A 22225-nucleotide genomic window follows, 5' to 3' on the forward strand; every position below is an offset into this window, starting at 1 on the left:
CCTGGTCCTCTCTGGTTCTAGGCTCTTCAGTTATCACTGACGATACTCACAGGCCTTACTCTGTTTCGTGCCATAGCAGATTTCCAACCATTTCCTCCTTTAATCATGTCTTCCCCGTACCCACACTCTGTTCAGAACCAGCCTTTCTCAGAATACAGGGTCTTTGAGGCAAGTCATTTGCCTGGACAGTCACACCTGAGGAGATTGTGGTGACCATGTGATTCAGGCAGCCCAATCAGATTCCATCTTCTGAAAATTTACAGGTAGGACCTAGAAGCTCAGTGAGGGCTGGATGAGATGCTTGAACTGAGAAGTGATGGACAGCTGAAGTGGGAGACTGCATATGAGCCAAGTACTTGCCCAAATAGAGAAGGTCAAATGCATGGAGAGGGCAAAGGATGAAGGAGATGTGTAGAACGAGTGCAGGGAAGGGGGTGGAGAGAGAGACTGATTTACTTCCTACTGACTCTTCAGTTCCTGGTTCCAGCCCCTTTTGAGGACTGATCATACTTTCTGACTGTGGGTTCCCTAAGACACCTGTGTCTCCTTCTAATTTCCTTTTGTGCGGACAAGATGGAGTGAGGGTGATTTTTTTTTTAATTTAAAATGAAGTGATTTTTAACTAAGACTTTGGCCAAGAGTGGGGTTAAGGGAAAGATATTCTTTTCCACCAAGCTGAAGTGAGCAAGAGAGCATAGCGATCTTCCTGGGAGATGTGATAGCCTACTCTCTCACAGTGTAGAAAGAGATATGGATGATGCCAGTTATTAGTACAGGATATTATGTGACGATTAGTGATTATAAGTTTTCAATAAGTAATATATTTGGGAAGAAAACCTCAAAGTGTTTCATTCAGTGAAATTATTTGAGGTTGCTCCTTTAGTGAGAAGTGAGCTGGCTATAAAAACCAGGGCTCCCAGCCAATTATCACGGACAGGATCAGAGATGACTGGCTTGGGTTCTGCCACATCCTTGTGTGACATTGGAAACTGGAACTTCATTTTCTCTTCTGTAAATGTTAAATATAACATTTTTCAGGGGATTAAGTGCAAGAATGGACGTAATGTCTGACATCATACCTGGCACGTGATAAGCCCTCCACAGTATGAGTTCCATCCATCTCTCTCCTCCTCATACCCCTAGCTCTTCCTCTCACTGCTATTTAGCAATCCAAGTTCCTTTGATCCCCATCTTCTCTAAGGTTGAGTCTGCTCCACCCTCCTCTTGGTACCCATGGAGCAAATCTGGAGAGAAGCCCACAAGAGACCATGGTGCCCTAGCCGGATTGAAAGATAGTACTGGAAAGCGACAGGGTCCTGGAGGGGTGTGGGAAGAGGGGAAGGGCTGTGTGTGAACCAGAAATCCTTGTGCCTATGCCTGAATTAGAAGCTGTCGCACAAAACAAGTTCAAACCAACCACTAAGTTCTTTTACTACTACAAACATCAGTTCTACCAAATAATTATAGTGCCAGGTGTTTAGAGACAGTCATAGATAATGTCATAGAGTTGCTGTTTGTTCATCAGCTAATGGCTGTTCCCAAAGCAGTGTTCTAAAGTGACAGCTATAGCTACTTATAATTTAATGTTGATTAATATGGCCATATGTTGGAATCATATAAATATATTATGAAGATTGACCAGTCCTCTCTCTGAAGAGCTTACAAACTAGAATGAGTATATAAAAACATACACACATACACTTGAGGGATAATAATGGAAAGCAATTTTTAAATTTAGGCCATGAATAAAATTTCTGACTAGCATTAAACAATTATGAAGTTCTTAACATCACTGTCTTTGTGTGGAACAAATAAAGGACTTTTTTCCCCAAGAATTTCCATTCTAAAAAGAGCACAAAAAAATCTGAGAGGACTAATACTGTCTAGGTTTGTCTAGGCAGGAGGCAGGAGGACCTGAGAGCCCTTTACCACTCACGTGTCCTGCGACCCTTTAATGATATGGTCGATTGGCATTGATTCTTTTATTAATGCACACAACAACTATTTACCAGGCACTGGGAATGTAAAGACTAAGAAGTTATAAGGCTTATTTCCCAGTAGGAGCTCTCAGGCTCATGGGGAAGACAAATGAATGGGCAGATAAATTACACTAAAATTTTGAGTAATTATCAAAATGTCCCTGTGCTCTGAGTGAACTTATGAGGCAGAGCTGTTCAGTCTGTGTAGGGGGATTCAATGACTTGAGAACTAACCATATCATGTTACATGTCTGGAGTTGCATATAGATGTGTGTATGTGCAAATGTTTATGTATATGTGTATAGCACACACATACATACATGCATGAACACACACAACATATGTAATGATGATGCCTTTTCCTCTGCCCCCTAATGCATGTACTGATAAAGATAAATAGAGCCCTTTGAAGGGGAGAAATGGAAATAAAAACTTCAAGTATATCTACAACTGAGGTTTGGACACGGATTATCTGGGAAACCACATACATGTGTGGGCAGATTCTCCTAGAAGCTAAATCTAAGAGCAGTAATAGGATCCTAGAGAGAAGAGTTACCAGAAAGAAAGGAGCAAGGCATGACTAGTCAAAATCCGTGACAACTTTGAGGGTTGGAGGAGAAAAGTGGTGGTTCCAAAGTGGCTTCCTGAAAATGTGTGGGTTATTCTGGAGACGTATGGGTACACTGGGGAGGAAAATGACACGTGTGTGGACAGAACAAGCTATGTTACTGAAGTCTTAATGCTTCAAGGCTCAAGTGACCATGCTTTGGGGCCCTCTTAAGTTCTTGTGACAGAGAGAGAGAGCTTTCTCCTTCGCACTTGTATGACAGACAGACAGACAGACACACACACACACACACACACACACACACACATATACACACACACAAGGTGTCATTAAACCATGAAGTAAGAACACTGATATTCAGGAAATATCAGCAAAAAGTTCCATTCTATGACTCCTTTAAAATGCAGCATTTCCCTACTGCATTCAACTAAAGCTTCCTTTATTCAACCATCTGATAAGCGTGTTTCAAGTTCCTATTACGTGCCAGTGACACTCAGAGTTTAAAACCACATCTGTTGGCCCCTTTCCTTGGTGTAACCCAAGGGCCCTTCTGAAGGACACATGGAGGCTAAAACAGCACAATCAGTTTCCTTCCTAATTAAACAACATGGGAATGGGCTTGGAATGGGGAAGATACTGATTTCTGTGGAGGAAGATTTGGAATCATTGTAAATGGCATGAGCCACCAGATGAGAGCTACTCCTTCTCATGCAACTGGGGCAGTAAGAGATGGACCAGGCAGGAATGGGGAAACTGAGGAAAGGAGTGTAGAGGGCTGGTATAGTGCAGTGGTTCAATACCACACTTCTGATGTCAGACAATGTGGATCTGAATTCTAGCCCTACCACTTACCCTGGGATGGTGATTTGACTTAGTGCTGCCCCTGTTCCCTCGTCTTTAAAGTGGGGTTGTCAATTGTACTTGAAGTGTTTTATTTATTTTTTTATTTATTTTAGAGTGGAGAGGGCCAGAGAGAGAGGGAGAGAGAATTCCAAGCAGGCTCTGGGCTATCAGTGCAGAGCCCGACATGGGACTCGAACTCACAAACCATGAGATCATGACCTGAAACTAAACTGAGTCAGAAGTTTAACCAACTGAGCCACCCAAGCGCCCCAGTATTTGAAGAGTTTTATAAGGATGAAGAGAATGTAGGCCAGTGGTTATCCAATGTTTTCAGGGCAAAGCAACCCCTTTTTACATCCCACCCCCAAGCTTTTAATAGAAAATATTCCAAATTTATGAATGTTGTGCTGTGTCACCCAGATCTCCCATTCAGAACTGAAGTCATTCAGTCAGTCATTTGACACCCTGGCAGGGGGTGGAGGGCAGAGAGAATAATGGCCCTGCTCCCTCACCCTAACAGGGGACAACCAGCAAGGGCCATCCCAGCTCCAAACTCCCAGAAGGATCGACGCAGTAGAGTGCTTGTATTTGTAACAGAGTCCAACTCCTTCCTCTGCCCTATCCTGCTTCCTTCCTCTCTCCAACAATGATGATCCTAACAGCATGCCCTAATAAACCACCTGCCTGCCCCCCTTCAGCTAACCTTTATCTCAGAGTCAGCCTCCTGGAGAACTCAACTGGTAGCAATAGAAAAGCTGAGAACAATAAAACCTCATAGATCCTCCATTTAGATTTAATAATTCTTTTTTTGTTCAACTTTATTTATTTATTTTGAGAGGGAGAGATAGAATCCCAAGCAGGCTCTGTGCTGTCAGCACAGAGCCTGAAGCAGGGCTTGATCTCACCAACTGTGAGGTCATGACCTGAGCCGAGATCAAGAGTCAGATGCTTCACTGACTGCGCCACCAGGGTGCCCCCAATTTAATAATTCTTAACATTCTGCCAGAGTTGTTGCTTCCTCGCTCCCAATTTCCTTCCTCCCCCTCCTGTCCTCTCGAACGGGTTTAAAAGTGAAGTTGTAGGGTGCCTGGGTGGCTCAGGTCATGATCTCAGGTTTGTGGTCTCGTGGTCCCCCATTGGGTTCTGTGCCTACAGCTCAGAGCCTGGAGCCTGCCTCGGATTCTGTGTCTCCCTCTCTCTCTGCCCCTCCCCTGCTTATTCTGTTTCTCTATCTCTCTCAAAAATATATAAAACATTTAAAAATAAATAAATAAATAAATAAATAAATAAATGTGAAGTTGCAAAGAACATGATACTTAAACTACCAAGATTAAGGACATTTTCCTCAAAACCATGGCACCATTATTGTACCTAAGGAAATTAACAGTACTTCTCCAATATCCAGTCATGTTCATATCTTCCCATTTGTCCAAAAAATATGTTTTATAGCTATTTATTTTCCAACCAGGATTCAGTCAAAGCTCATAAACTATATTTGGCTATTGCGAGGTTTTCATCTCTTTTAATCTAGAATTTTTTTTTCTTTCTTTAATGAGATTCATTTTTTGGCATCAGGCCAGTTTTCTTATTAGAGTATCCCACACTGTGGATTGTTCTAATTGCTTCCAATGTGTCATTTAATCTCTTCTTATATCTCCTGTATTTCCTATAATTGAAGGGCCCTCTGGAGACTCAGATTCAGAGCCATCCTTTCCAACAAGAACACTTTGTTGGTGTGGGGCGCCTGGGTGGCTCAGTTGGTTGAGCGGCCGACTTTGGCTCAGGTCATGATCTCGCGGTCCGTGAGTTTGAGCCCCACGTGGGGCTCTGTGCTGACAGCTCGGAGCCTGGAGCCTGTTTCGGATTCTGTGTCTCCCTCTCTCTGACCCTCCCCCGTTCATGCTTTGTCTCTCTTTGTCTCAAAAATAAACAAACGTTAAAAAAAAATTAAAAAAAAAAAAAGAACACTTTGTTGGTGTTGTTTCGTGTTTCCTGTTGCGAGCTGCTAGTAGTCACGTGCTGCCAGACTTCCTCTAAATGACACCAGCCTGGATCCCAGGGTTAAGGTGGTGGCTACCGGGTCACTCCTTCATTAGGATCTACTGTCCTTTTTGTAATTAGTTAATCAAAATGGGCATTGGTATTTGGTAGTGGCCAAATTGTCCACTCACTGCACTCTTTGACCCCTTGAGGTCCATGGTCTTTCCCTGAAACAATTATCATAGTAAGGATGAAAGATGGCAATTTCCTATTTCTGTGATTCATTCCACTTTTATTTAGCTGGTATTCTTCTGTAAAGGAGGGCTTTCCTCCCTGTCCCATGATCCTCTTTCTCTCTATTGGTGTTGACAACTACTATGGATGGAGTTTTGTTTTGTTTTGTTTTGTTTTGTTTTGTTTTAAATTTGATTTGGCCAATATATGCCCCTTAAGTTGTTTTATGAATATTTTTGGCATAGACCCCTTAGTCTCTGAGCACTTCCTTGTCTCTGGTACAACAAGATTTCATAGGCTTGCAGGTCACCTTGTGCTTTTACTTCCCAGGGCCTGGAATCAGTGTGTTCGTTTTGTTGTGTTGTATTGTGTTTTGTCGTGGTGGTGGTTGTTTTATTCTTTCTTTCTTTCTTTCTTTTTTTCTTTCTTTCTTTCTTTCTTTTCATTTTCTTTAAGTGAGGTCTGATTCTTTTTAGTGGAAAATGATATTTAGAATCTGAGATCCAGGGACTCAGTTTGCTCATTGTTACTGACAAGAAAGCACCTTTTAAAAAGTGAAATCTTAGTCAAAAACCCAAAATATAAAACATAAAGAAGTGTGGCTTTTGATATGGAATAGTGAGGTCTATCCCTAGACGTCCTGCAGAGAAGGGGTGACCAGAAAGGAACAGTTTCTGCTTCTTAACCCATTAAACTTTTTCCAGGGAAGATATCAATGTCCCATAACCTAAAAGTGAATGTTCCATTATTGCGCTCCAGGGATCAGAGAACATTTGCTTTCATCCAGAATAGAAAGCATTTATTGTCATCATAATTGCAGAATGCCAACTTGAACAGAAGAGAGATTTCAATTAAGAGGTTTCTGTATCTGGAAAATTCTTCTGAATTTGAAAAAGTCAAAGACATCAACCATCCAATGTTTCCTTTGTTTTAATATTGATTTTTCTTCTCTCTTTGGTCAAGGGAGGTATTGGTGTTTGCACACAGAAAAAAAGAGCTCCATATTGATTTTTACGCACAAATTATTTTTTTTCATCAAGATACAAACGTGATTATATTGTGAAAGTGAGAAGAATGTTGTTGTATTCCTGATAGTTAGGTCTGCTTAAATATAAGAAATTATACCCTGTTATCTTGTGATGAGAAGCAGGGCACCAGGCCCCCCATTATTGCTTTACTTAGAAGCACTAAGACATATGAATGGACTTTTTATTAGTGACAATTAAGCTGTGAGGCTATTATGGAGAGAGAGAAAGGCAGGAGAGTACAAGCAGTGTAGAAATGGTTTCCTTTATACCTTTGATGTTCTAAAAAGTGCCTAGAGTCATTGTGGGGAGAGCTGGTCGATATTTTCAAGGCTGTTTGAATTACATGGGCTTATCTTTTTTTTAAAAAAATATAACTCATTGTCAAATTGGTTTCCATACAACACCCAATTCTCATCCCAACAAGTACCCTCCTCCGTTCTCTCCATGGGCTTATCTTGTCTAGAAGGAGGGGAGGACTAGACTCAGCCCGAGGCTGTGATTGGTAAAGAGTCAGCAGTCACTTCTGTTAGCCAGAATAGGGGGGATGTTTGATCATTTCTGTAGTTGGACAATGTTCACGTTTTGTCTGTATTCAGACATAGTTATGAAGTGGTCTTGTTTTTTGTGTTGATCCATCCTGGTCACAGAGTGGTGTCTGATGTCGACATTATGTGAAATGATTTCTGTTCAACAGGAGAACACCATGGCCTCGCTGTGGGGATCAAGCAAGTCTGGATGTCAGGGGATGCACCCCCTCCCTTGCCGGGGAACACCAGCGCATATTGGACCCATCCTAGCCCATCCAGGATCCATTGGTTCATCTCCTGCTGCAGCATTCATAGTTCTAGAGCCTGTACCTTGGATGCAAAGGTAGGTGAATGCAAGTGGCTGCTTCCTACTTCTCTCTTTTTCTGTTTCTTTGTGTATGACCCAAATATAACCATTCCTCATCGCTCATCTTTTTGTGTCCTCCATTGAAGTGAGCATCAGATATTGACTAGGGTCTCAGAATCCTAACTCTAAACCCCCTGGTGAGAGAATAGGATTCATCTGTTTAGGTCAGGTGACCACGCCTGTGGTCAATGGCTTTTGAGTAGGAGGGAAAGATGGGGGAAGAGAAATATCATTCCCCAGGCCCACTCTGTAAAGGAGATCAATCCTTAGAGAGGGGGGGTCATATGCTGGGCATTGCCTAACATAGGGCCAACTTACCCAGGTTCCATGTTAGGGACCTCAACAATAGGGTAGGATAATAACGAAGCTAATACCTTGCATGACATCTGTCTGTGGTTTACAGAGGCAAAGCCTTTCCGTCATCATTGTTAATCCTTCCGACCATCCTGTGAAATGAGTTTTATTTTCACTTAAAAAGGAATATGGTAAGGAATTCAGGGATCGTCCCAAGCCTACCCACACTGTTAACCTAGAGTTGAAACTAGAACCCAGACTCAATGACTGCCAGGACAGCTCCCTCCCACTCCTTCCATCATGAGTGGGAGACTGTTCCCCAGACCTCAGGGCATGTTGGTGACAGGTCAGGGCGGTGGGATTTGCTCAAGGTGAAATAACCAGTACAAAAACTGGTTTCAGTCTCAGTTTCAGTCTCAGTGAGCTGTCTGCCTCAGAGCCCAGTATAGAAGTGACAGAAGACTGGCAGAATGGGAGGAGTGGGAAATCAGAGAGAGAATAGGTGGTTTTTCCTCTTGAAGAGGTGAGAGGTAGTGGGAAAGGGAAGGAGGAGATGGGAGAAAAGGCGGCTTTTCTCACACATGGAGGGTTTTGATCAAGCACACGAACCCTCACCAAGGACAGAGAAACCATCAGATGGACTGCTGTGGAAGCCTAGGGGCAAACGGATCGGGATGGTGAGGAAGTGTGGGCACAATGGGGGTCAGTTCAGGGTCATGTCCACTGTGCCATCTCTTCCACCATCTTACCTTTTACGGAGAGATTACAGCGACTCTTACTTAGGGGAGTAGGGAGAATAATGGAAGTAGGGCTGAAATTCCCTTCAGCCCTCAGCTCTGTGATCTATGATTTTAATAAGCTCCACAATGCCAGGAGACCCCATAAAGTTGTCTCTGGAGCTGCAACTCTCTCCATTTCCCAGTGGTGGGAGCAATTTTGCATTGAACTATTTTGCATGTTATACATTTGGCTCTTTCTTATTTAAGTAGGGAAGATACCCCAATAACTCAGACCTTCCTGCAGAGCCTGGCACTGTAGCCACGAGCATCGTGGATCTCATAGTCATCAAGACTCTAAGCAGATGCAGACTTTGACTTGGATCCCTGGAGGATTTTTTAAGTCCCTGGATTGTCTTTGCATCTTTAGATTGTGTATATTCAGAGGAATGATGGGCCGGTTAGACCATTCCTAGGTGTACAGCAGGTGGAATTCAAAAGGACACATAGGCATTTGGGGAAGTTTGGTACAAAAAGGTGAGAAGAGCCCCCAGTAAGATAAGCACAAATTTAGTGGTTCTCAGGGAATTCTTTTGTTCCTCTTCAAGTTCCCATTTTAAAAAAAGAAGAAGAAGAAAAGGGGCAATTTATTGTTTTGTTTGTTTGTTTTTGTTTTTGTTTTATTTTATTTTTTCTTTTTTTGTTTTTGTTTCTCACTCTGGGAGCTGGAGCTGATTTTAAAGGATTAGTAAATTAATCAGTTCAGTTCTGGCCTTGTCTCAGGGCACAGATGTTCCCTCACTGCAGGGGCAGAGCCTCTGGCTTGGTGGGTGGGAAGGACTCAGGAAGGGGAGTATTCCAGCTCTAAGACAAAGACCCACAGCCCCCTCTGTTGTTAGCAAGTGTGGGGGGAGGGCTTACAGGGGCCGGTGCTGGTGGGGGAGAGGCAGGCAAGCACACTCCAGTCTGTGGTCTGTGTCTGCAGTCTCCATGGCACAGCCCTTGCGTGCGAAATGAATGGACAAGTCTACCCCAACGATGCCTCTTCCTCCCCCATGGCATTCTCATTGTTCTGGCACCCCATCATCACCTTCCAGCATCCCCTCCGTGGCCCACCCCCACTCTGGGATCACCCAGGCCCAGCCCTCCGACCCCTGCCTTTTGTAACTTATTCCCATCCCTGGCTTTGTTGCCCCCACCTGCCAGCCATTCTCCCTAAAGCCCCACAAACACCACAACGGGCTTAGAAAGGTCGGAACAGGAGCCCAGTCCTGAGAGTTCAGGGGCATTTTACAATCTTGCTCCCCTGACCTGGACTCAGACCTCTGAGGGCTTTGTTCGTAGAGACATGGGCTGACCTCTTTCCCTCTGGGACCCCATGCTTTTCAGACCATTCAGTCTGTCCCTCTCTCCTTTCCCACATCCGCGGCCGAGTCCCTTTATTGAGGTTGAAGGTCAAGTTTCCGCGGTGTGAGGAATCCCCAGACCCTCACACCACTGGGTAAACTTCTGACTCCCAATCCATAGTTCACTGCCATCCCAGGCAGTTCTACCAAGCTCCTCTCTGGACGTCTGCCCAACCTCTTTCCATCCTGGCACAAAACCAATGAACCTGACAGCTTCCCCGCAGGCCTCCTGGCCCGGCCCTCTCCCTGGTGACTTCTGCCACCCCCGACTCCTCCAGGACTTAGGGACAGGCCCTGGGATGTGGCCGGGCCTTGGGTAAGCACAAACGCTCACTCACGTGTGGAGCCATCGCATGTATCTCTGGCACCCTTTCCCGCGGCCCTCAGAAGAGCCGCCTCCTTAACAGAAATGCAGTTTTCCTCCCGGAGGGATTAAAATTAGACGACTTTGTTCGCTAGTCTCATCTCTTGCCTCATGATTGCAGTGATATAGATGGAGGTTGTCACTTTTTTCCATCCCACGTTGGCCATAGGAACAATATTTGCCTCATTAATTTTTCTTTTAGCACATGGTATAAAACATATCTGTTTCTATCAACATTTCAGGTTTTAGGTTTCTGCAGCCTTACAATGAACAGATGTGCTACAGCCTATAAAAAGAACAGGCATAGAGGCAGGGTGTATGTGTGTGTGTGTGTGTGCATGTGTGTGTGTGTGTGTGTGTGTGTGTGCGTGTGTGTGTGTGTGTGTGTGCATGTGTGTGTGTATGTGCGTGGTTATTCTCTTGCTGCAGCCATAAAGCTTTACCTGAAATTATGAAAGGAAGGGTTGGGCTTTCAAAGTACAGAAAGACGACCTTGCTGGTTCTGTCTAGTGACCCTGAAGATCATTCAGATCATGTGTATTTGGTGGTACCAGTTGAAGAGGATGAAGGCCAGGGGACTAAGTGGTGGAGACAAAGAGAAGATGCTTGGTGTTAGGGCTCCGCATCCATTCTCCGCCCCCACCAAGGGAAAGCTTTTCAGATCTGAACTCTAGGCTCACATTCCAGTGTCCCATTACTTCCCACACCCCATTTTCCTCAAAGGTGAGGTCAGGTACACAACCTTTCAGCTGAGGGCTGGATTTATGAGAGAGCAGAGGGAAAAAATTATTTTCATTGTTGAGCTAAGGACCTGTGAGGTACAATCTACTGTCAGCCAGGTCAGTTACAGAGGGCTCTCCCATACTTGACCCGTCTTGTGGGCACCCATGCTTCTGTAAGTCTGACCTAAGAATCCATTAAAGCTCCCGCCTGAGATTACACCTCAAAATGTGAGCAGTGCTCTGTATTCTTTGATGAATCTCCTGTCTTTTTCAGTGTTCCAGGTAGGTACTATCTCCTCTTTAGCTAGGGTCCACCAGTATTTACTATTTGTTTCAAAGAGTAAAAACCCTAAAGTATAACACCTGAAGTCCATATAGGCAAGGATGGCTTACAGACAGGACTAGTGAAGCAAGAGTGAGCTTGAATGTCACACATTTCATTGGTGCAATGGCCATGGGGACTGAATTCAGAGCATTTGTACCTTGGAAAAGCCCTCATAAATATTTAGTGAGCCGATAATCGAGGAATTGCTGGTGGAGAACCGAGGCAGTAAATCCTACTCTAAGGCGTATGAGAAATATTTTTCTTGGTTGGAAGTATTTATAACTACTGTGGGGGTGGGGCATGCAGGAGTAGAGGAGGTGAGGGGTGGGGGCTTGAGCTCGTGATTTGTTATGATCTTATTTTCGGGGCTCAAATTGACTCCAGAGTGTTTTCTACCCACTCCAGCATTCTAAAATATGTAAAATTATATATATATATTTATATACATATATATGTATATATATAATAAAATCATCAGTCCTGCTCTTATTATGAAAACAAAATACAATTTCACCAATTGTGAAATATAACCCAGCCCTGGTTATATTTCAAGGTTTGATTAATTTTTGATTTTTCATTGTTCTCCTTTTGAGTAATCACTGCCAAGAGGATCCATTTCAGCATTTCTTTTCACGGGGCAAGATGCCTTGTCTGTCTCTAATTTTTTGCAGACACCTGGGAAGATGAGTTAGTTGACCAAGAAGAGATGGGACCCTTAGCCGGCCCCATGGCTTGGGCAGATGCCCTCATGCTAACAGAATGGGAGACTGTTGAACCCCTGTAGTCCTGCTACAGAGACTGACTGGGGGAGACTAGCTTAGCCCAGCACAGCATGACTCAGTAGCTGGCCATGAAACTCTGGCCAAAAAAGTAAGGTTACTTAGCACTCTGGATCCCCTGAAAAATATCTTCATGTTGTCTTGGTCTGAACCTGTCTGAGTAGCCCAGTGTTTCCCACGGATGCATAAGAGAAGCTACGCCCTGCCGGATGTCTTGATGTGAAGCGTTTCTGTTCCACAAGAGGGGGGAAATGCTGTATATGATCATCCCTCTAGGACACGTGTGATGTGAAGAACGTACCAAAGGTTGTGAGATGTCCTGCACAATAAAGGTGGTCAGGCTTTATTTCACCCACAGTTTCCCAAAGCAATTTGGCCATGCTTATCCACCATCTCCTGCCGCTTTGCGATGAGCAGGCCTATCCCAGCCCCACCTAACTCTGGCTGGTTCTACGAAGAAACTCCCGTCTCTCAACCTCCTGTGCCCTTGCTCACACTGTCTCCCCTGCCTGGCAGGATGCTGCCCTCCCTTTCCTCTCCTCTCACCTGCCTTGCTAATTCTTAGGATTGCTTTCAGCTTCTTCGGTGTGAGGGTCGCCCTCTCTGGGAAGTCCTCCCTGATCTGATTGAAAGCCTCTTTTCCAGGCTCTCAGAGCACATTTGCATTCCTCCCCTGAAACCCAGGACACTCCATTTTAACTGTGTACCCTCCACCAGAAGCTTCTTGAGGGCAGGGGGTATATCTTACTCCTTATTTTCTCAGAGTCTAGCATAGCATTGGGGTTGAAGTCCCAGTAATGGAATGCATAATGAGAATCAGTGAAACAGCATGTGTGAAACAACAGGGCCCGCCTTCCCAGGGTCTTTTCTGGCTTAGAAGGGCAGGAGCTGTATCAGTCACCTAGGGATTCACCATCTTTCATGGGGGTCCCCAAATATATCCCCTCTATCTGGGCTGTAGAAACATTTATGGCAGAAGCTTGTGTGAGAAGGCTCATGTCCTCTCTTGTCAGTGAAAGCTCCCAGAGTCAGGAACTTTATCTATGGACACCCTGACCAACCACATCCAAACCTATATTTTAAGAAAATATTTTGAGGTGATTTGCCTGTAATTAGAGACTGACACGTACTGCTCTTAGGCACAGCGGGGCTGGATGATGAGTCAGGGCTGATCTCCAAAGACTTTAACAGAAAGGTCCTGGAGGTTGTAAAAAATAAACATCTAAGAAAGTAGACTAAGTGAATTTGAAGGTAGTAAAAATAAACAGGCATTCTTCTAGGTTCTCTTGCATGTATTAACTAATTTAATTTTCCTATTTCCTACTCAAACATAAACAGTGGGAAACATAGAGTAATTACTCCATTTTGAGCCTGATCCATTAAGAAATATTTTTAATTTTGAAATACTTACAGGCTCAGAGAAAATTGCAAAAACAGTACAGAGAGTTCCCATGTACCCTGCACCCAGCTTCCCCCAAAGGTAGTGTTTTCCCATAACTTTCGTACAATATCAAAACCAGGAGGCTGACATTGGTACAATGTACAGACCTCATTCAGATTTCACCAGGTTTACATGTACCCGTGTGCGTGTGCTAGCTCTGTATAATTTCTTCACACGCAGAGATCGGTGTCTGCACTATCACACACATTCAGAAGTGTTCATCACCACCTAGGAACCCCCTAACGCTATGCCTTTATGAGATTGACCCGTTTTTGGAAGAGCATTTGTCCACTGCAGCAGATGCTCAGGTGATGCCCATCACATCGTCTGGACATAACCTGTGGGATTGTGGGATTGTGCAGCCATCCGTGGGGTCCAGGACGTGGCTCCAAGAGTCAGCACGGCCTCCCAAAGCATGTCTACTGAACACGCCCAGACCTTCCCCGACATTACAGAGTGAACAAACACAACAAATGTCGGAAACCCAGGGGAGCACTTCTGGCAGTTCAGGGAGTAGCCAGACTTCCTCCCTCCGACCCTTTCACTTACCCCTCATGCCTCTCACACCCCAGGGACCCCGAAGGAAGATGTCCCATCTTGGTGAGAAGTTTTCCTCTGTGAGCAGTTTGTGAGTGAAATCCACTGCGCACAGGAAATAATCCAACCCTGGGTCCTACTGAATCACCCTTTGCCACCAAATGTTGCTCGATGGTTGCCATCCCCACTTGTTCATATCAACAAAAGGAGGAGGGTGACGATGTGGAGTCAGCGCCCAGGCATTAAGCCCTTTGCAGGAGGCGCCACCCAGCCTGGGTGAATCACATGCTAATCACAGTGAACACCTGCTCGTTGATCACTCTCTGTGTGTCGGGTACTGTACTACGCATCTTATTCCATGATCCCATTTAATCCTCAAACCCAGGCTGTCTCGGTCCAAGGTCCGTGTTCCTCAACCGCCCTTCTCCGCTGTCACTCCAGTCACCCCAACAATTGGGAACACTTTGTTGTCACTCCATCGTTGTGGAAGAAATCCCAAAGCATGCCCTGATCTTCTCTCTTCCCCGTTCATGTCCACCTTCCAGGCACGTCCTGTCGTGCTCCTCAACTGTTACCATTTCTGAACCCCAACAGTGTTTATTCTTTTGGTCTCTATAGAAGATTAGGATCAGAGGTCAGTCTTGCACACGTTTGGAAGCAAGGTAGCTTTTGTTACGAACTGCTGTGCTGTCCTTTTACACCCACTCACCTGCTTTGTGTTTACAGAGCATTTCCACACGGAGGGTCTCCCTGGACCCTTACGGACGCCCAGTGATGTATGTGTGACAAGGAAATTCATACCCAGGGAAGTTCGGAGTCCACTAGGATGTCTTCCGGCTCCAAACCTCATGTTCTGTTCACCCCACCATGCGTACAAGTAACCAGATTTCCAGACAAGGTTTAAAGAGGCTGAGGAGGAAAAGTAAGAATACTGAGAAAGTTGTGCCAAGCTACAAAGTACACATCCCACAGCCTCGAACTTGAAAATCTGTATTTTTAGTGAGGTGAGCCAAAACTCCCTCTGCCGTTTACATTAGTAAATACTTGCCCCACAAACGGTCCCAACCAAAACAGTGTTAATGCGTTTCACCTACTTAGCAACAGTAGAACAGAGATGGGGAAGATGAGTGAGGGGGTCGTATCATGAGTTGATCATTTTGAGAGCAAAAGGAGGCCCTGTCACCCATTACAGCAGAGCAGCAGGCAGAATTCTGGGCTGTCCCCGGGCACGCTGGGACACTTGAACACTCTGTACACCGGGAAGGGGAAGTTCAGACTACAGGTACTCCTCCAGTCACACAACGGCTAAGTGGTGACGTGTGGATTTAGGCTGAGACCAGTCCCAGGCCATGAACTTGGAGCTGCTCCGCTGGGCCTAGTGGCCTCTCTGTTGCACTGGAGGTTTGGAGACCTCCAACCTGTGAGCCCCCTGCCTACCAGTAGAGACACAGCCCCCTCCACGGGAAGAGGCAGCATGTCACAGAAAGTCAGTTGGGGCCCATGAAGTATGTCAGCACCGATCCCACTGTGTGCCCTGAGATTGTCAGCTGGTTCAGGAGGGTGCTGAAGTGAGGGCAGCTCCCTGGCTCACGCAGATGCCCCTCCACATTCTCCCTCCCATACCCCTACTTATGAAGTGATTTCGGCTGAATGATGTCGGGTTTCATGGATGATGCCAGGTGTAAAGGTTTTTTAAAACTCTTCGATGGAGCACAAGAATTTCCCTTATTTTTTAAGTGAAACAATCTATGCACAAGAGCACTTTCTGGAATGTCAGGTGTCATAGGGATCATTCATTTATTCATTCATTCATTCATTTGTCCTTCACAATTCCTTGGTTCTCCTGACAGTGTAGGGAGCCCTTCAGGCCACTCTTCAGCTTCATCATGGCTTGTCTAAGGCCCTTGTTCCTTGGATGACACCCACATTTTTAGCCCTGTCTCCCTTCATTATCACTTCTCCACCTTGCTGTGGGATCCAGCCATGCTGAACTCCAGTGCTGTCTGTCTCCCTTCCTGGCCTTGGTGTAGTCTGTTACTTCTGCCCAGAGCATCTTCTTTCTACAGTGTTCCACTTAGCGTAGAAAACTACTCATCCTGGGCGCCTGGCTGGCTCAGTCGGTTAAATATCTGACTTTGTCTCAGGTCATGATCTCACAGTTCGTGAGTTCAAGCCCCACGTCAGGCTCTGCGCTGACAGCTCAGATCCTGGAGCCTGCTTCACATTCTGTGTCTCCCTCTCTCTCTCTCTGCCCCTCCCCCACTCATGCTCGGCCTCTTTCTCTCTCAAAAATAAATAAACATTAAAAAAAATTTAACAATTCATCCTTTGCTCAAATGTTACTTCCTCCATAAAACCTTTCCTGCCCTCTCTAGATGGAATTAAGCATGTTTTTCCTCTGTGCATCCAAAGTATCTTACTTACACCCCTCTAACACAGCCCTAAGTTGTTGTCATCATAGACCATGAGTCTTGGAGAGCAGGGACAGAGCTCTGGTCATCTAGATAATCCCAGACATAGCACACAAAGGACACTTGAAGAATGTGTGTCAAATGAATGAATATCGTGCCCACCGGCATTATCCAGACTTGCCATCATTCTCTTCCAATCCCTCACGGGCAACAGGTATGATAACCCTGTTCCGAACTCATGGGAGACCAGATCATTTAATCCTGGGCTGTGCTAGTGGTATGGCCTTCATAGTGAAAGGAAGGAGGGAACTTCTGTCGCGAGCACTAAATGTGCACAGTACCTGGTAAGAACTCAGCACACGTTCATCTCTTGCGGGAATAATCTTGGCACCACTTTGGAGAGATGCCTCGTAGTAATGGGATTTTACAGATGGCAGAGGTTCAGGAAAGTTTAGTAACCTCCTGTGGTCAAAATGGTATGAAGGGATGGAGTTGGATCTGAACTCAGATCTTTCTGGCCTTGAAGCCTGTGTGCTCCCTCTAAGACTGAAGAAAAAGAAGCAGTCCTTGATGCCAGCCCCGGAGCGTGCACTGGTCCTTGGAGGCAGGAGGCGACCTGGAATGATTTGGGATAAGTCACTGAACCTAATAATAATAATGAGCCAGCTCTTACCAAGTGCCTGCTGTGTGCCTGGAACTTCACAGCTCACTCATCTTCACAGTGACCATGAGGCAGGCACAATTAGTGTACCCACTGCCTGGATGAGAACGCTGAGACCCAGAGAAGTTAAATAGCTTTTTCCAGCAAATAAGTTGTTTGTGACCCAGGACACATTAGTATCTAAAGCTACCGGCCCCTCTCCTAATCATCCCTTTTTTTTTATTCGTAATTGCCCCATTTAAAATTACCTTATCACTTGCTTGATTGGTGCCTCCCTCCCTTCCCTTCCTACTGCTCTACAAAACATAAACTCAGTGATGGCAGGGGTCTTCTCTGTGTTATTCACTGATGTAGCATCCCCAGATCAATGCTCTGCACACTGTAGGCCCTCAGGAAAGATTTAAATGAAAATGGTGGGGTTGGGCTTTGAAAACACGTCTGGCTTACCTGAACCAGTTTGCTTTTCTGCAACATGGACGTAACGACGCCCACTTTTCCTATCACTGATGGTGTTCATAAGTGTCCTACTGCCTTGTCTGGCACCCTGACATCACCCACTCAGTGGCAGCTAACGTTTTTGTCCCCTCTTCCTTGGACACGTGCTCCGTTTGGCAATGCAGGCTCTCTGGAAAGCAGGACTGGCCCTGACTGAGGCTGTCTTAAACAGGTCATTCCGAAAGGGATTTTTGTAAGAAATGAAATGAAATGGAAATCTAGCTCTGGGAACACCCAGCATTCTATGAACTTATTAGAGTTCAGGCCAAATGGGAGGCCTGGGCCTTGGTCTTAGTGTCCGAGACTTGTCTGTTCTTGGTTTGGCACACAGTTTGAGTGTGCAAATGGGGCCCAGGGGAGAGTTATAGCTAAGGGGCTACATCTACCAGCCACCTGTCTCGTCCATGACCAGATGGAGTGGTCCTACCTGGAATTTGCCCAGCCCTCTCTTCCCCAGCCCGTGGGTACCTTTGTCCCCAATAGCCAGACTCTGTATGTCAGACTCCAGGGTTACCAGGATGAAGAGTCCTGTTTGTGTCCCTAAGTCACCAACTTAACCCCTTTAAAAGAGAAAACATTCTATTTGCCAACATTCCTTCTTTGCCCTGCATTTAACTGAATTGTCTGATTTAGGAATGAATCATCTCTGCTAACTTTGACCTTGAAAGAGCTGCCTCTCTGGAAATTGAACCCTGCAAGAGGTGTTTTAACTCTTTGAGGCCACAGGACAGCTTTCGAGGCCACAGTAGCTGTCCTGCTCATCCAGATGATGCCAGACCACCCAGGCCAAAGTCAGAACTCTACTCTCAGGCCAGCCCAGAAGTCTCTAGAAAAGCAGTGGGTAAAAAGTTCCCAGAGTAAGGGAGACAAGAATGTGCACACACTGTCTGGTTATGAATTGTGAGTTATGACCTAAGACTATGTCTCAGGACATAGCTTCTTTTCTGGAGGTGGGTCACTTTAAGAACAACCAAGCCAACAAACATGACAGTGTAAGTGTGGGTACCACAAATCCAGACATGAGAGGACAGGGATGTCACTGTGAACTGGAATGACCAAGGAAGGCTCCATGGAGGGAGTGGACCTTTGGAGAAACATTGGAGGCTAAGGATTTTGGATAAATAGAGAAGAACGAGGAGAGTTTAGATGAGAAGATTAGCATAAGCAAAGACTCCAGGATTGAATAGTGGGGGTGGAGGAGGAGGAAGGAAACAGAGCATGTAAGTGGGGAGAGAGGGGAGAGACCTGGCCAAGTCTCCTATGGAACAGCGGTGAGAAATTGGACTGGAGAAGGACACAGCTGTTTGGCATATGACTCAATAACATTTACTTAACCTAGTTTGTCGTCCCTTGAAGGAGAGATGGAATGTTCTGCATCCTGAAATCTTAGTTATTCAGGTCACAAGTGAGGGATCTTGAAACCATACCTAGGTTCAAGGGGGGAAGCACATTCTCCTTTGCTGGGCGTTCTTTTGCCTGCCCTTGAAATACGGTGCCTCCCAGAAGTCAGTCCTTCCTTGTCTTCCCCTGCTTCTGGACATCTTCCCGAGGCTATTGTGTTCACTCCTGGGCCTTGAACCACCCTTATACTGCATCTCCCAAGTCTGTACCTGCTCCTGGTCTTTCTCTTGAGCTCCAGACCCTAAACCTATCTGTTTGCTAGTCACCTCAGCATCTCTAGAACTGAACATTAATTTGTTAAAAGAACTCCTATCCCCCCACATTCCCCACCTCTCTTAAAGGCTCCTCTCTCCCTTCCTTCCTTCTTCCCTACATAAAGCATTAATTGAATACTTATGCTAGACACTATATGAAATGTCCTCTTGCTTTTGAGGGTCTCATGGTATAGTGGAACAGGTAGATAAGACCAGTAACTAATTTTAATTCATTTAATAACTGTTTATAAAGAAAACTACTTATAGGGGCGCCTGGATGGCTCAGTCGGTTAAGCGTCCAACTTCAGCTCAGGGCATGATCTCATGGTTCGTTGAGTTCAAGCCCCACATAGGGCTCTGTGCTGACAGTGCAGAGCCTGCTTTGGATCCTCTGTTCCCCTCTCTCTCTCTGCCCCTCCCCCACTTGTGCTCTCTCTCTGTCTCTCTTAGAATAAATAAATAAACTTAAAATATCCACTTATAAAACACTGGAATAAATAGAGGTAGGCACATAGTTCTTGAGGAATCCGTAAAACTTTATGTAAGATGGTAGGCTCAAGAAAGGCCTCTTTGATTAAATGAAATATGAATTGAGTCTTACATCTTGAGAAATGAATTAGACAAAGAGAAGAAAGGAGAAACAGTTTATGATGGGCACAAAGGAGAGTGAGCAAGAAATATTTTTAAAAAGGTGTCCATAATAATAAAAGTAATAGCAAACATTGATTTAACCTGCACTATGTACTAGTTACTCTGCTTAGCACCTTACATGTTTTGTTTTGTTTTTTTAATAATTTGATCCTCATGATAATCTCAGAAATAGGAAGTGGTAGCTTACCTGCTTTGTAGTTGATGAATTGTTGTCCAGATGAAAAAAGTTGCCCTTGAACTTCTGTGAATAAGTAGTTGAGCCAGAAACCTAAGCTTCCCTGAAATCAAGAGCCTGGCAAATGGGGTGAAGGGGGTATAAGCAGAAGCAAGATTCTAAAGGGCTTTGCATGCCTCAGGGAGGGGGTTGGGTTTTATCTCAAAAGAAATGAGGAACTGTTCCAGGCTTCTAATCTGCAAAGCTACCTGAAGCAGATCTTGATTTAGCATGGCCATTTTAGTAGGGGGGCGGGGGGCATGTGGAGGGGGGAGTCAAAGATGAATTTGGGAGCAGGGACAAGACTGGAAGCAAATGGACTCATCAGAGGCTATTGTCAAAGCTCAAGTAAGCTTCATGAGGCCCAAGAGAGAGGAGCAGAATAGACAGATCTTCTCAAAATTTGGATGTAGGGAAAGAGGGTGGGCCAAGAACCATGCTCAGGATTCATTTGATAATTCAGTCAACAAACATTCTTGAGTATCTGCCTTGTACCATGGACCATCCTAGTCCTGGGGATAAAATTGATCCGCAATATAGCCCCTGGTCTCAAGGAGCTCACACTCTCAAGGTGGAGATAAATGAGAATCATCACAGATAGCAACTGCAAGATGTATGCACAAGCATATCACACTGTGCTTGGGAAGGCTGGACCATAGATGGCCTTCATGGAAGAGGGGAGCCCACCCCAGTCTTTCTCTTGACCTGTAGACTCACATTTCCAGCTGTCAGCTGGTCACCTATGCTGGTTGTCCCTCAGGCATTTCTAACATTTGAACTCATGCTGTGACCTCCAAAGTGCATTATGCTCCTTATATATCATGTTTCATGTCCTAATCAACATATTTATTCAAGAAACATATTCTTTGAGTATGCATAAAGTGCCAGATATTGTATCAGGCATCAAGCTTAGAGAATTCCTAAAACATCTAATGTTTTCACTTTGGTGTGCAAAAGCTTTTTATTTTGGGGCGCCTGGGTGGCTCAGTTGGTTAAGCATCCGACTTCAGTTCAGGTCGTGATCTCACAGTCCATGAATTTGAGCCGCACGTCGGGCTCCGTGCTGACAGCTCAGAGCCTGGAGCCTGCTTCAGATTCTGTGTCTCCCTCTCTCTCTGCCCCTTCCCCACTCATGCTCCCGTCTCTCTCTGTCTCAAAAATAAATAAAAACATTAAAACAAAAAGTGCTTTTTATTTTGATGTAGTGCTAATAGTTTAATTTTGCTTTTGTTTCCCTGCTTGAGGAGACATATCTAGAAAAATGTTTCAGATGTCAGATATTATGTTTCTATGTCTGATGTCAATTACTTCTAGGAGTTTTATGGTTTCAAGTCTCACACTTAAGTCTTTAATCCATGTTGAGTTTATTTTGTGTATGGTATTAGAAAGTGGTCCAGTCTCATTCTTTGGCATGGAGCTGTCCAGTTTTCCCAGCACCATTTATTGAAGAGATTTTCTTGCCTGCTTTGGTGTAGATTAATTGACCATACAATCATGGATTTATTTCTGGATCCTCTATTCTGTTCTGTTCTGTTAAGCTATGTCCATTTTCATGCCAGTACTATAGTTTTGATTACTACAGCTTGTAGTATATCTTTTAAGTTTATTTTCAGAGAGTGAGAGAGAGAGAGAGAGCACGCGCACGCAAGCAAGCAAGTGGGGGAGGGGCAGAGAGAGAGAGGGGGAGAGAGAGAGAATCCCAAGCAGGTTCCACACTGACAGTGTGGAGCCCAATGAGGGGCTTGAACTCACAAACCGTGAGATCATGACCTGAACCAAAGTCGGATGCTTAACTGACTGAGCCACCCAGGTGCCCCAGCTTTGTGGTATATCTATCTATATCTATATCTATATCTATATCTATATCTATATATTAATTTTAATGTTCCTTTATTTTTGAGAGAGAGACACTGTGCGTGAGCGGAGGAGGAGCAGATATAGAGGGGGACACAGAATCTGAAGCAGGTTCCAGGATCTGAGCTGTCAGCACAGAGCCCAGTGTGGGGCTTGAACTCACAAGCAGCAAGA

At 45.0% G+C, this 22225-nt stretch overlaps 1 protein-coding gene across 11 annotated transcripts in view; it reads left to right on the top strand.

The window, feature by feature from the left end:
* LOC125146765 (uncharacterized) overlaps positions 1–22225 on the top strand; it is a 325550-nt gene that overhangs the window by 196383 nt on the left and 106942 nt on the right. For 10 of the 11 annotated variants that reach the window (XR_007144881.1, XR_007144883.1, XR_007144880.1 and 7 more), the window contains one exon: positions 7327–7502. Coding sequence is in view for 2 of the 11 variants with exons in the window: in XM_047823560.1 (XP_047679516.1) it covers positions 7327–7502 (176 nt within the window). In the remaining 9 variants the exon portion in view is untranslated. Of the gene's footprint in view, positions 1–7326; positions 7503–14836; positions 14924–22225 lie in introns of those variants that run through there. The other variant, XM_047823561.1, reaches the window with a different exon arrangement.

This window comes from Prionailurus viverrinus, chromosome D1 (genome assembly GCF_022837055.1).
Source record: "Prionailurus viverrinus isolate Anna chromosome D1, UM_Priviv_1.0, whole genome shotgun sequence".
Classification (NCBI taxonomy): Eukaryota; Metazoa; Chordata; class Mammalia; order Carnivora; family Felidae; genus Prionailurus; species Prionailurus viverrinus.